A 14,557-nucleotide genomic window follows, 5' to 3' on the forward strand; every position below is an offset into this window, starting at 1 on the left:
TGGGAAAAACCAACATATTTTATTAGTTATGACTGTTAGATACAACTTAGTTTCTGTTACCATGGAGCAGCCATCACCGTTTACATCCAGCTTGCTGTTATCACAGTAAACAAGTCTGACAGATGAGTGAATCCCACCTTCTCTCCACTGTCACACTAGCTAGTCACAACCTGAAACTTTAAAATGGAGTCCCAGATTTATAGGGACCACATGTAAGCAAAAAGACTTAAAAATACAAACATGACAGGAAACATGTGGAAGAGATTCCTGAATTTTAAAGACAAAAATTATAGCTTTAGTCATTTTTCAAGAAATAAAAAGATATTACCCTGCTTCAACCATAAAATATGCTAATAATCTTAGTTACGATCACAGAGAAAAATCATTTGACTTAATTACATTGACGTATTGATTTAAGCACTTATTTAACAAGAAACATTCACAAACATGGTCATAAGCAAAATCTACCATTTTAAAATAAGACTGCCCTCACAAATAATTATTTAAATGTGTCATTAATTAGGCTGTTAAAGCTTCACAAATATTAATAAGCTGTTATAAATTAGACTTCTCATAGAATCAGAATAATTATTTAGCCAGGCACTTTCCACCTTTAATGTCTGTCATTTTTTAAAATAATACACAATAATTCTTTATTAATGGTTTATAGTGTTCATAGCATCACTAATAAAATGTTATTACTTGTTAATAATTAAAGGCTGTCTTATTGTAAAATGGTACCAAAAATAGGTGTGAAGAGCATTTTTGCGCAGTTATTTTTTAATGTCTTTGCTTCATCTGTATGAGTAGCTCTCATCGTCATATTCCAGCTCAACATCGTCATCATCCAGAAGGCCGTGCTTAAATTTCCGATACACCGTTCCGTCTTTACTCATGTACACGATGTCCTCGTCGTCATACTCCTCATCGTTCTCACACTCCGTGAGTCTGTCGCTGTATTCCCCGAACGAGGAGGTGGTGGGCTGCGGTGGACTATCATCGTTTGTGTTCAGTTTCTGATACCCCCCATCTTTGGTTTTGATCTTGACGGTGAACCACTTGGAGCGGACGGAGAGCAAAACAAAGATCCCTCCGCCCAGAAAAACGATACTCATGACGCAGGCCATGACATTGAACCTGGCCCTGCTCTCTAAATCCTCAGCTGAACTCATGACAAAGTTGACACCGAGGATACACCGCACTGAAAAAACAGAGAAGACACATATTTGTGAGATTACATTAGATAATGCATATTTTATTAGCAATGACAGAAAATAATGATGTTTGATCACATTTGGACAACAAATGTTCTGTTGGGTTGAGGACAGAACTCTCTGCAGGCCAGACAGATTATTTCATGTCAACTGTCCCATATGTTTATGATCATGCTGGAACAAGAAGGTGACATCCTCAAACTGTTTGCACAAATTTGGGACTACATAGCTCCCCAAAATGTCATGTGTGTGGATTAGGATCTACTTTCACTGGAACTAAGTGACTGCACCCAATTCTTGGAAACAGGTATACTCTGCCAAATGTTACACTAGATGCAAAACGGCATTCTAGCATCAGCCACGCCCAGATTTGTCATTCGGATTGCCAAAGAAGCGTGATTTACTACGTCACTACACATCTTTACTGCTTAAACCTTGTAATTAATGGCTTAAGCAGCAGCAGAGAGAATAGCACCTCTCTGTTCTTGTAGACAACAAACTTTCTGTTGTGTCTTAACAGAAAGATTCAGGTTTCTGTCAAGTAAAACCTCTCAGCTTTGTCGGAAAGTATCAGGTTTCTGGTGAAAAAAGTAAATTGCTGCAAGAATTACTTATTGGCATTGTAAACGGCTGTTTTGTTGTGAAGTAAAACCTAAAACACTCTCTTGGAAAAACTATTTAAATGAATACAGTAAGTTGTAAAAAGCACCGCAAGTGGAAATCATGTTAAAGGTGCAACATGATTTCCACTCAAAAAAATCTAGTTTATGATTAAAAATTTTTCTATTCACAAATCCAGGGAAGACATTTCCATTGATGAGATGATCATAGAGGTCTGATGGTTGATGCAGTGTGTTCTTGTTTACTGTATGATGCCTCGCAGTCGCAGCACTCTCTGGGTATTGGTTGATCGTCGCGTGGCGTCTTCTTTCCACAGCAGCTCAAGCAGCGGCCGTCGTCGGCCAGGATGTGGCTCGGGTGGCAGAGGGTGCACTGCCACATGCTGGGGCCCCAGCAGCCCTCACACGATTGGTCACAACGTCTGCAGTGTGGGTCATCATGCTTCAAATCCTGAAGGGGAAAAACATTAGCCCACATCTGTAGCTTTTGTTTTGCTTTTAGATTTATTTCCTAATAATTTCACAAGCGTAATATTAAGTACAATTATTACGTAACTGTGACATATTATTTATTATTGCAGCTGCTAAAGCCAAAAGTTAAACAAGGGTTGTTTCTGGTTTGTTAAATTATTGCATTAGTAAAACGGGGCACTACCAACTCTCTTCTGAAGACAGCTCATTATTCAGAGTGTTTGTTATTTAATCTGAGCATAAACATAGGGATGTAGACCATTACAGGCATACCAAGACATGGCCGTCCACTTAAAACGAGAGACTGAGACAAGAGATGATTAAATCTAAAGTGCTTCGAACTGAAATGTTCCAAACAAATAAACTCGATTGATTAATCAGAGAAGCAGGCAGAAGGCACATGATAACTCTAGAGAGATCTACAGCGGACATGTGACATGCTCTCTACAGCGCAGAGAGGATAATTATCTTCTTATGAAACTTGCTCCTGTTTTCGTTCACATTTCATTCATTTATTGAATTGAGTCAAATCTCTTAACTGCTTGTAATTTTGTTTGTTAGTGTTGTGTGTTTTTTCTGTTACCTTAGCGGTCGGGTAGGAGCCTATGAAACAGGGGTTGTCACAGAATCCGCCCTCAAAGGTGAAGCCGTCATAACAGGACAGACAGGACAAAGCGCCCTCATCTGGAGGAACAGAGAAATTACATGGAGCACAATATCTGACACATGAACCGTAATTTAAAAAAATAAATAAGCACATCTTATCAAAATCTTATAACTGTTTCAGCATCCATTCTCAGTTTAAACAGAGGCCTGATGAAGATGTTTCATCTAAAACCAGTCATCTCTACAGAGATATAATTTCAGCAAATACCGATGTGTCTATGGTTTATCTCTCACCACGCCCTGGAAATACAGGAAGAAGAGATGAAAACCACAGAGCATCAGAAAGCCACAGCAGCTTTTCTTTACCATTGCATGTCTTGCAGGTGGGGTGACACTTGTGACAGTCTGTGGACCAGATATCTTTGTAATACCCTGGAGGGCACCTCTTCAGGCATTGACCCCACGGCCTCATGTACACATAGCCCTCCCTGCAGTTCAGACAGTGTGTGTTGCCACTGCCCACACACTGGCTGCAGGAGGGGTCACATCGCTCACAAAGCATGGTGGTCTTGTTGCCAAAGTGGCTGAAATTGAAGGAGGATTAGCATTTAGAGTACATTACGGCGATCAGAAAAGGGCTTTTTTAAATGTCTTCTAACCTCTCAGAGCAGGTTTCAACACAGCTGCTGGCCTGTTTGAAAAATCCTGGTTTGCAGGTTTTGCAGTGTTGACTGTGATGACCAAAGCAGGACTCGCAGCTGGGGTGGCACCGTTCACACGCAGGATCAACTTTGTCCTCGACGTAATAGCCCACCGGACACTTCTTCACACAGGTGGCGTCTAAAGGGCGCAGCCACAGAGATGTTAAAAGTTTCCTACGCCGAATGCATCCAGACAGACACAACGGCGACTCACTCAGCAGGAGGTGTGGCTCGTTGCAGCTGAGGCAGTGGTCTTTGCCTGGACCGTCACAGCGGTGGCACTGTGTGTGGCACCGCTGGCAATCACCGTTCAGGTCCACGTATGAGTCCATGGAGCACTGACTGTTCCACACACAGCGTCTGCTCTCATCCACGCGTCTGTTGGCGTCACAGCTGAGGCAGTTGGTGGGTTCATGGCCTGAGCAGGTCAGACACGACTTGTCACAAGCTGCAGGAAGAAGAAGCCATTAGGACCTTCCAGAAGGAGTCGACTGTATCCAAGAAAACTCATGGGAAACTTTGTGGAGGGGAAAACTATAATTTTAGCTTTTTTTATATATTATTACTTTTATCATGGGATAAGTCTCCACCTTCCCTACCTTTGCATTCATTGTTGTTCTCATCGTGGTAGGTGTTGCTTGGACACCTGGCCAGACATTCTCCATCGTATCGTACCGCTTTAGGGTTGCGACACACGTTGCAGTCTCTCTCGTCAGGTCCGTCACATGAAGCGCAGTCGGCATGACACTGCATGCACTCTTGCTCCTGCTCATTGTTGAAGTAACCTTTGGGACACTCGTCCACACACTCAGCCTCGTAGAGGACGTAAGAATCTGCACATTCTGAAACAGAGAAGATAAATCATGCAATAAGCACAAGTTGGTGTAATGAAACATGGGACAGTAATGTTCAGGTGGTTTATTAAAGACATTTTAAATTTATTTTTCCAGTTCACTCATTTAGTTTAGCAAAACGAATTATCATGATTTACCAAAAACAACACAGTTACCAATATTTTTTTAGCCTGCTTTAAATCCCTCATCATCTTTCTTTGAAGGGTCAGATCAGGTCACATCAGAATTTTTTTTTTAATATATATCTATGTAATGAAAAAAAAAAAAGAGTTAGCTAATGTAATTACATCAACTTTTAATAATAGTCTACGTTACAAAGCAAACAACTTTTTTTTTTTGGTTTTATCAAATTCTGACCACATTGACCCAAAATTGTTGTGGTCTTTGTTGGAACAGTGTAATTCAATTAATTAATTACAATTATTCAATTTTATGTAATTATAAAGAAATAGCAAAAATTATCTAAAAAATATCTAAAATATAAGGCAAATATTTGTAAAATAACTTAAATCTTATAAAGTAACACCATCAATGCCTGTGAGATTTACAACTTAATATTCTGTTCCAGTCACTTTGGCCATGTTATCATTTTACTTTCAATTTCTATGGAGTAATATAAAATCAATCCAATCTAAACAGATTTAAATTACATGTCATACATTCTAATTTGATACAAAAAGTGAACTTGTTTTTTATATACAAAATAAAACAGAGAAATGAAAAAATATCAATCTTTAAAGTTTTTAATACAATCAGTCATTTGTTTTTAAAATGATGCACTTATTCCCATGTAGACAAAAATCATTTTAAAAAAAGTTAATTTTGTTTTTATTTTTATTGTTTTTATTTTGCCGTTTGTTTTTATAAAGATTTGTCAGAAACAGAATTTTTTGATTCTCCTCCATTTGTTTCATGTTATATTAAAATATAAAGTTTTCTGTCCCCCCCAATTCATTTTTTTATTACTTCAAACACAATCTTAAATAATCCATTGAAAATGCAATTTTCTCTTCGCTGTAAGCGTCAGCAGAACTTGGAAACTAATAAAAAGCAGCATTGTCCTTCTGTTGTTCCTACTTCATGTTTTCATTTAGCTGTGTTTGTGTTTTCTCAATTTAGATTCTCTGCTGTTGAGAAAGCAGACAGAGAAGTATCTAAATTTCCTGTTTTTTTTCTCTTTCACCTCCTTTCTATAAGCTTCCTCTTTTCAGCTCTAAAGTAAATCCCTTTCAAATCAGCATGTCTGTAATCCTTTTCACCACATCCTCCATTCCTGCTTACCCTTGCAGAGGCCATCCTGACTGCACTCGCTACAGTGCTGTGGGCAGCGCAGGCACTCTTTGCTGTTGTCATAGTAGCCCTCTGGACAGGAGGACAAGCAGGAGTTGTCCAGCAACAGAAAGCCTCCCACACAGCTCAAACAGTTGGAAGGACGCTCTTTGCACGATCCACACTCCGGGGCACATTGGTGGCATTCTTCACCCTGTGGGAACCCTCTGAGGACGAGGCAGAGAAAGGCCCAAACGTCTGAGTGACTGCTAGCAGCTACACGCCGTGTGATTTGTGCAAGTAGTAAAAACGGGGATGACAGGGAGGGCACCTCTGACACTCCACCACGCAGGTTCCATTTTGCAGATAAAGTCCTGTACGACATCGCTGACAGGCTTGGGCTTCCTGACACACGACACACTCGCTCAGGCAGGGATCACACTGTCCAGATGTCTTGTTGCCAAATGTCCCAGATGGACAACGAGACACGCAAGTGTGATTCAGAGTCAAAAAGTGCTCTAAAGGCAAAGAAAAAAACACAAATTATGTCAATCAGACAAAAGAGGATATTGATACACCAGCATGTTTGTAAGAGAAACATTGGAAAATACACTAAAAACCTACTGTATTATAGATATGTATAAAGTTCACTAAAAAGCTTAAATGTTTGCTTGCTTTGTCCTTTCCAAAATCAGTTCAGATGATTGTGTGTGTTTTCCCGTTGGGTTACAGCGCTATGTCCACGTTTCTACCTTCCATCTAATCGTCCAACGTGATGCTAAGGAAATACACACGACTCAGTCATCTGCACTGCAATGCAGCAAACCAGATGGAATGATGCTGCCACCACAGGGCTTCGTTTAAAAGCTTTTACTTGACTCCATAGGGACTTCTCATAAGAGTGGTCAAATAACTCAATCTTTGTGTGGTTTGACCATAAAACCTTTCCCAAGAAGGGAAGTGGGACTACAGAGAGGATGAGGAGCTGCAGGCCCGGCGGTTCCTGAACATCCCAGGATGTTTTCCTTCATTTGGAAGGTACTTTCAATTTTTAAAGTTTACATTTTTGAAAAATCTGGAATTTATTTAATTTTTTTCACCAATTCTCTTCTTGGCTTCTGTTGTTCCAGGTGATGTAAGCCCACTGAGGGCCTTTGTTCTCATTTGGCAGCTTCTACTTATTTGGACTTTGATTAGAGGCCAGGCTGCAGACAGAAGGAATGGCTGAAGTAAAAGCCCTTATTTGAAAACATTTCTGTAATTTATAATTTCTTTTCAAGAAAAGAAAGCAAGAAAATCAGAAATCAGATTTTGCATAAAAGAAAAAGAAATAAGATTTTATTCTTAAGCCATGTTGCTCAGTCCTAACAAGGTTTTTGATGAATAGAAAAAGCGTGTCCGGTTGGTTTACCAGAGTTGCAGCTGCTGCAGTTTTCCTTCCCTGCAGCAAAGCAGTTCTTACAGGAGGAGTGACACAGTTCACATTTGCCTTGACCTGATTGCAAACAGAGAACAGAAAGCAGAGTAATCATTTCCAAGTTTGTTTTGGTTTGAAGAACAAAGCTAATAGCAGTTTCATATTTCAAAGTGACTGGATTTTGAATATTATTAATTATAACGAGGAAATATTAACAATCTGACGCACTGTTTTTGAACTGTCTCTCGGGACAAGTAGCGAGCTGCTTCCCGTCGAGACACTGCCCATCTTTCAGAGTGAAGCCGTCTTCGCAGGAGTCGCAGTCGTCAGATCTGGGCCCTCCACAGGAGCGACAGTCTTTGTGACAAGGTTCACATTCCTGACTTTCCTTATGCACAAAGAATCCTTCCTGGCAGTGATCCACACACTCTCCATCTGTACGCACAAGTGAACATACATTTATCTGCACCACATAAGATACATTTTGCTTCTCTAAGTACAACATTTAGGGTTGAAATTCCTTCAACAGCTGGTGACTAAAACACTTGAAATGAATAAAAATAATCAATTAAAAGTAACAACGAAATACAACTGGAGGACTGAAATACGTGTTTTTCTGATGTTACCAGAGACGTAGAATCCATCTTCACACAAGTAGCACTGGGACTGGTCACAGACGCTGCAGACTGGGTCTTCACATGAAGAACATGTCATGGTCTCCTTCACTTCGAAGGTCCGATCCGGACAGGACTGATGGCAGTCAGCGCCAAACCTGCAGCCAGCACAGGACGTTCAGCGTCGGTGTGAGAGCTTGGAGCTGGACGACGGTGATGAAGCAGCGATCCGAAGATACTCACAGATAGTATCCGTCTTCACATTCCAGGCAGGCGGTTTTCTGTTTCTGATCTCCCGAATCATCTGGAAATTACGAGAAATTGTAATAACAGATTTGCAGTCGGCGTCCTCTCAGCCCGTCTTATGCAACTTTGACCAACAATGGAGTGAAATCAAACAATCTTCATTTTTTTTAGAGAGAGCAGAAAATGATAATTTTCCTGTCTCATTTCATCCAATAAGTGAATGAGTGAACGACTCTAAAATGTAGCAGCAGTAAAGCTTTAAATCAAAGTTTATTCAGCTTTGTAAAAGATGTGACAGTAGCACCAATAATATGACTTAACAATAGCTGAGGGTAAACGCAGCAGACCAGTGGCAGTAAACTCAAAAGTTTAGTCATCAAGTTCTTACAAAAATCCTTTTAAAACAGAAATCGTTTAACTATTGATTTAATCCCGAAACTGTCTTATAATTAGTTTTATTGGGTTTCAGATTCCTGGTACAGCTACGAAATTATTTTGAGCAAAACTGCTGAGAGAAACACACATTAGAAGTTACAACATCATCAGGCAGCCAAAAAGTTGGTACAAAAATAGGGAAAAACTATTTTTAGTAAAAACTCTTTACCATGAAAATAAAAAAATATATACATCTTGCATTCTTTTTAATTAAATTATTTCTCATGTCTTTGGTGAATTTTTATTTATTTATTTATTTTTACTTTTGATGGACTTAAACAGTAAAACAATGGCATGTTTGAAATAAGAAAAATCCTATTGTAATTAATGGTAATGTTAATTTGATATGAAGGAAGACGAACACAAAATCGTTATACTGGGATCATTCTTATCTTCTGCCCTTCCATCTTTACATAAGAACAAAATAAACTAATTTTAATCTGTTTTCTGATTGGAGACAAATTCAGATGTGAAATTGATCAAAAAGACTGAAGAGGTTGAAGAACGCTGTTCAACAAGCAGTTTCTGTTAACACCAGCAGGTGGCACTCTAATCTCACGCATCAGGTTACCGTAGAGTACGATACATAGATCTGCTTTATTCCGTCATCGCCTGAGTGTGATTATTGTAATAATAATAATAAATCAAACATTTTTGCATCTGTGTGTGTGTTTGGATTGAACTGATTCTAGATGTTTTTAAATAGGTTTGATTTGCTGATCTTGTAAAGTGTTGGTGCTTTAATAAAAATTAACTGAATCGATTTTAATTAAGCCTTCAAAATAAATAAATAAAGTTAAAGAGGGATTTCACCCAGCTTAAAATGAATGCTCAAATTAAAGGCTGGATTAAAAAAATGACCAGGGTGAGATTATGCTACAACATTAAAGGTTGTAGCATAAACTACGCGCAGTGGCGTAGTTGAGAGAGCTGTTGCCTTGCAGCAAGAAGGTTCTGGGTTCGATTCCCGGCCTCAGTCTTTCAGCATGGAGTTTGCATGTTCTCCCTGTGCATGCGTGGGTTTTCTCCGGGTACTCCGGTTTCCTCCCACAGTCCAAAAACATGACTGTCAGGTTAATTGCCCTCTCTCCCGACCCCACTAAGGGACAAGGGTGTAAAGAAAATGGATGGATTAAAGGTCGCCAGTCTGTTGCAGGGCAACAGACTGGCGACCTGTCCAGGGTGAACCCCGCCTCTCGCCTGGAATGTTAGCTGGAGATAGGCACCAGCAACCCTCCCGACCCCACTAAGGGACAAGGGTGTAAAGAAAATGGATGGATGGATTAAAGGTTAAATTCAAATATTGCCACAATTTTGTTAACACCCTGGTTTGTATTTCCAGGGATAATACAAACAAACTGGAACATTATAGCAGACCCCAATAATCATTTCAAGTGAGTTCGTGAGAGGTTGCTTTTCTACAAAGATCAGAGAGTGAGGTCATTTTCCCCCCTCAAACTAATTAATCTGAGCTGTCTATCAAAACCATTCAGCTGGTAACTCTGGAGGACCCTGACTGTCACCTCCGGATGCAACAATGTCACAACATCTTCAAGGACGGAGAGAGTGAGCAGTGTGGGTAAAAGAAAAAGAAATAAAGGATCAGACAGGCAGGGAGAGGAGGTAAAGGATGGCTTAAAAAGACACTCCTGCAGATCTTCCCTTGGGGCATTAATCCTCTCAAGAAAACCCCTCCGCGACCCCCACATCCCATTCCTCTTTCTGTCTCCTTCCAGCACCCTCAACTTAACACTGCACCAGTTTGCACTTCAATGCCGTCAACAAGCCACAACCTGTGAAAGCAATTACTCATACAGGGATAGAAAGACTGGGAGAAGGGGGAGGCAGGAGGGGACGGCGGTATAGGAGAAATACTCGGGTGAGGAGCCGGAAATCGTGCCTTCAGGCTGTGTCTATGAGAGGGAGAAAATAGCGCCTGCATAAATATTAACGGTGCAAAGCAGGAGGAGGGGAGGATTTCAGCTGCCGTACACATCCTGAGGTATTGACTTGTGGAATGTGCAAGCACTCACATTTACTTTTTTTTTTCTGCCCCTAAGTGCATTGAAAAGCTGCACATCATGTCAGCAATTAAGAGGCATGTGTGATGTGAGCGCACACAATCACACTTTAAGGTGCTTCAGTTCGATTAAAAGTGAAAGGCAGTGCAATCTAGGGAGATGACTGATGAATGCGGTGCCTAAACTTATCACTTCAGCTGGCTGATCTGGCATTCTGCGACTGTCAGGGAAAGAAAGGGGATAAATGAAAAATGTGGTGAAAAGTGAGTCAAAGTGAGCACCGAGCTGGCTGCGCAAAAATATCCAACAATACCGGCGTTAAAAAAGGAAGGAATGAATATAAGGACCTGACTTGGAGAATGCAGACTATAAAGAGCCTTATCGGAGCGACTCAGTAAAGGTGCTGGGTCTCCACATGTTGCCTTCACTTCTACTTGGCATTCAATCTGCAAGTCCGTGCAGCTCTGCTGGAGGGCGTCTTCCAGGAGATACTCCCTCCCTTTGTCTTTTAACAGTGATGGTAAAGATGGATCTCTCGCACTTTGGTCCAAACAAGAAAATATTCTCTTTTCGAGTCTTAGAAATTTGAAGGCCACTTCCTTTACGCATCTATCTGTTCTTTTAGCGGCCGCCATTGTTCCTTAGATACAGGAATTCACATCCTAGAAAAAAAAAAGACTAGAAGCCGCATAGAAATTATTTTTGTCCAAGATCCCCAAAATCTTCCTCTGCATACTTGAGCTGCACAATATGCTCACAGAGGGAGGTCCAAGTTTCAGATTTATCTTCTGTTTTGACATCAGACTAGACGAAAAGAGATGCATCAGCAGTAATGCTTAGAAACATTTTTTTTTTTAATCAAGCAGACATGTGCTGAGGAGGAGAAAACCAAGATAAGATACTTTATCCTTTGAATAAGACAGGAAAGTGACCCCAGAGATGATCCTGGAAGTACACTCAGCACCAGAAAATCATGAAAACATTGTGTTTCTAGAAGATTTCCAAACCTCTAGCATGTGGTTTGGAAAGAATGATTAGTATGTTTGGAGGATTAAAGGAGCTATGATAGATACAAAAGAAAGTCTTGTATAACAAACTGACCCACAGATGTTATTACTTCAACATTAACCCTTACAGGTCTAACGTGAAGCCTAAACCACCGCAGATGCAATTATTCCACAACATCTCCGTGATTTTTAAGAGATAAAAATCTGAATTTAAAAAAAAATATTTATTAAACAATAAACTTCAATGTCTTATATTTAACTTGGATGGACAAACACAAAGTTTTGCAAAGCTGTGAAATGGAAGACAAAATTATTTCTTTAAAACAAATTGCTGCAGGGTCAATCTACCCCTACATAAAATGAAATCTGACTGAGCTTGAACTATTTTGTAAAAATTAAACAGCAAAAATGTCCATCTCTGAATGTTCAAAGCTAGTGGAGACACAGCAAAGGTCTGAAATGGCAGCTGCATGTAGTTCTGAGGTGTTGACTCTGTAGGACTGAGTCAAAACTACAAAACTTTTATGTTTTTATTTAAGAAACAATCATTTTCCTTCTACTTCACAATCATGTGTAGGTCTAAAAGACAAAACCACAATTAAATACATTCACATTTGAGATTGTAACATTGCAAAATATGGAAAAATATGACTAATATTGCAGTATCAAGTCTAAGTTTGGCTTACAACCTAAAAAAAAACAACAAAAAAAAAAAGGATAAAAATGTCTTTCCACACACAGGACCTTCAACATTAACAAGCATTTTACCAACATCTCTATCCCGGTGCCCTAACTTTTACCCTGTAGCATCATGTTTAGCAGAAGCGCCGATCATCTTAAATCCCTCCTCTGCTGACTGATACGTTCAGCGCAGGGAGGTGATGGGTAGCAAGCAGGCAGCCAGACTGAAGCAATATTCCAGACGAAACTCATAATGACATAATAACAGCCCATCTCTGCCTCAGACGAGTTCACTTCACAATAACAACTTTCAGCTGCATGTGATAATCATCTCCAAGAGGAAGAAGGTTTGTCTTTCTGTGGCATTGCAGACTGTATATCTAACATGGCATTAGAGTTAGAGTGTAACTAACAGAGCGTCAGGATGAAACATCAACCGACTTTGTCACCCTGACTACGAACTGCCCAACATCCATGCAATCTCAAACCTGAACTCACTTTGAGAACAAGTTGTATTTCAAAGTAAGTGTGAGGAACAGAAATCAGTCACATTGTTTATAAATGCAACTCACAGTCTTGCAAAGTAAACTTAAAGCACAACAAATTCTTTCATTATCCATGATTAAAAAATGACAGCAGGACAACTACTATATATTACTATTACATTTCACTCCACACATTTGGAGGAGCAGGAAAAACATTACTGCTGAAAATTAAGAACATACGAAACCATGTTTCAAACTTGCCACAAGTAAGAGGCAAGCATATAGACGAAGGTTCTCTGGTTAGATGAGACAAAAATAAAAAATTTGTCATCAACATAAAGGCTGCAGCTCAATCTGAACATGCCCTTCCCATCTTCAGCAGGAGCAAAACTGCTTTAAATAGATGGAGCTCAAACAGGCCAAAAGATTTGGGCTTGGGTCCATAAACATACAGGTTTGGTTACAGCATAACCATGTGTCGGAATGGCTTTTATTTTTAACTCCAGGCCTAAATTCAATTGGGAATCTGTGGCAAGACTTGGAAACTTCTGTTTCTAGTTTCTCTCCATCTAATCTGTCTGAGCTTGAGCTGTTTTGCAAAACAAATTAGCAAAAGAAATCCAGGCTGCAGATGTGTGGACAGATAGCAGCGATACGCTTGAAGTTGTAATTTTTTAAACGAATAAAACAAATCCCATGAAAGGCTTAGAAGTTTGTGGTTGTAAGATAACAAAATGTGAAAAATTCAAAAGGGGGGATACATGGCACTAAATACTAACTGGAAGCCCTGACTTTTAATAAAACTTACTTTGCCCTCAAGTACACCACAATTGGTGGGTTTGTGCAAATCGTTGTTTGCAATCTCTTTTTTTTTCTTCATACAAGTTTCATTCTTTGTGTCAATTACACAATGATGCTGAGCAGTCAGAGTAAAATCTAGAGAACAGCAGCGGATCACAACATCAAGTTGCAGTGGCTTAAAGTTTTGCTGATGGTTGATCAAGTAGCAGTATGTTTTACCGAGGATACACACTTTCATTATGGTTCTTCCTGGTTCTAAATGAACAACATCTGTTAAAGTTGGTGACGTATGAGAGGGAAAAAAACAAACAAAAAAAAAAAAACAGAGACAGACGCAGTCTACTTACTGCGCTTGCATTTCTTGCAGCCCTCATCACAGGGAAGACAGTCCTGCTGATCATCGTCTGAAGCCTCATCTGACAGAAAATACAAGAGAACTGATATAAGGAATAAAATACCAAACAAATTTCAGTTCTCGTTTCTTGAAAAGCGCTTTTGTGACTTTTAACTTTTTCCAAACATTCAATTTTGTCTAAATCAAATAGACTGAATCAAAATGTTACAAGAGAATGAAAATTAAAGACAACATAGTTGCAGATCTACTGTAGTGATGCAAACTCTCATTGCTGGAATCCATGTTCATTTCAGACCCTATGGTGCAGAAAGCTCCACCTCAGTTCCTTATCTCAAATACTGTGCAAAGCAGAAGTCCCAGCTTTCGCTCAGTTCTCCCGACTGCCATTCCCTGCTGATCTCACGCTTTGATATAAACTGTGAGGTGTTCATCTTTCACAATCTCTCAGAGGATAAAAATGAGGATTAAGATCAGAAAAAACAGCAGGGGGTGGGGAGGTCTGCACCATGTGGGCCTTGGTAGATGGACTAGATTAAGGCACGCCAGCAACTGTGCTTCCAACATTTTTCCCTTTGTTGAATATCAAAGATGATAGAAAGATGGCATGAACTCTCTAACCATATAACTTACACCATGCTGGGAACATCTGAGAGCTTCACAGATGTGAAACTTAAAATGAGAGAAGAATCTACTTCTCTACAACAAACACTGAGTTCATCGTTAAGAGATTTAAAAATAAATAAATAAATAAATAAATATG

The 14,557-nt window shown here is 39.6% G+C and overlaps 1 protein-coding gene across 2 annotated transcripts in view; it reads right to left on the reverse strand.

Moving 5' to 3' along the window:
• Positions 1-14,557, reverse strand: part of pcsk5b (proprotein convertase subtilisin/kexin type 5b) — a 95,962-nt gene continuing 81,405 nt past the window's right edge. For both annotated transcript variants that reach the window (XM_008418533.2, XM_008418534.2), the window contains exons 24-37: positions 13,790-13,858; positions 8,010-8,070; positions 7,779-7,924; positions 7,381-7,587; positions 7,147-7,230; positions 6,067-6,253; positions 5,748-5,962; positions 4,212-4,454; positions 3,827-4,060; positions 3,571-3,751; positions 3,278-3,495; positions 2,889-2,989; positions 2,081-2,285; positions 1-1,201 (exon numbers count right to left, since the gene is read on the reverse strand). In XM_008418533.2, coding sequence (XP_008416755.1) covers positions 795-1,201; positions 2,081-2,285; positions 2,889-2,989; positions 3,278-3,495; positions 3,571-3,751; positions 3,827-4,060; positions 4,212-4,454; positions 5,748-5,962; positions 6,067-6,253; positions 7,147-7,230; positions 7,381-7,587; positions 7,779-7,924; positions 8,010-8,070; positions 13,790-13,858 — 2,558 coding nt within the window. In that variant the 3' untranslated portion in view covers positions 1-794. The remainder of the gene's footprint in view (positions 1,202-2,080; positions 2,286-2,888; positions 2,990-3,277; positions 3,496-3,570; positions 3,752-3,826; positions 4,061-4,211; positions 4,455-5,747; positions 5,963-6,066; positions 6,254-7,146; positions 7,231-7,380; positions 7,588-7,778; positions 7,925-8,009; positions 8,071-13,789; positions 13,859-14,557) is intronic.

The sequence above is a fragment of the Poecilia reticulata genome, linkage group LG9, assembly GCF_000633615.1.
Source record: "Poecilia reticulata strain Guanapo linkage group LG9, Guppy_female_1.0+MT, whole genome shotgun sequence".
In the NCBI taxonomy this organism is placed as follows: Eukaryota; Metazoa; Chordata; class Actinopteri; order Cyprinodontiformes; family Poeciliidae; genus Poecilia; species Poecilia reticulata.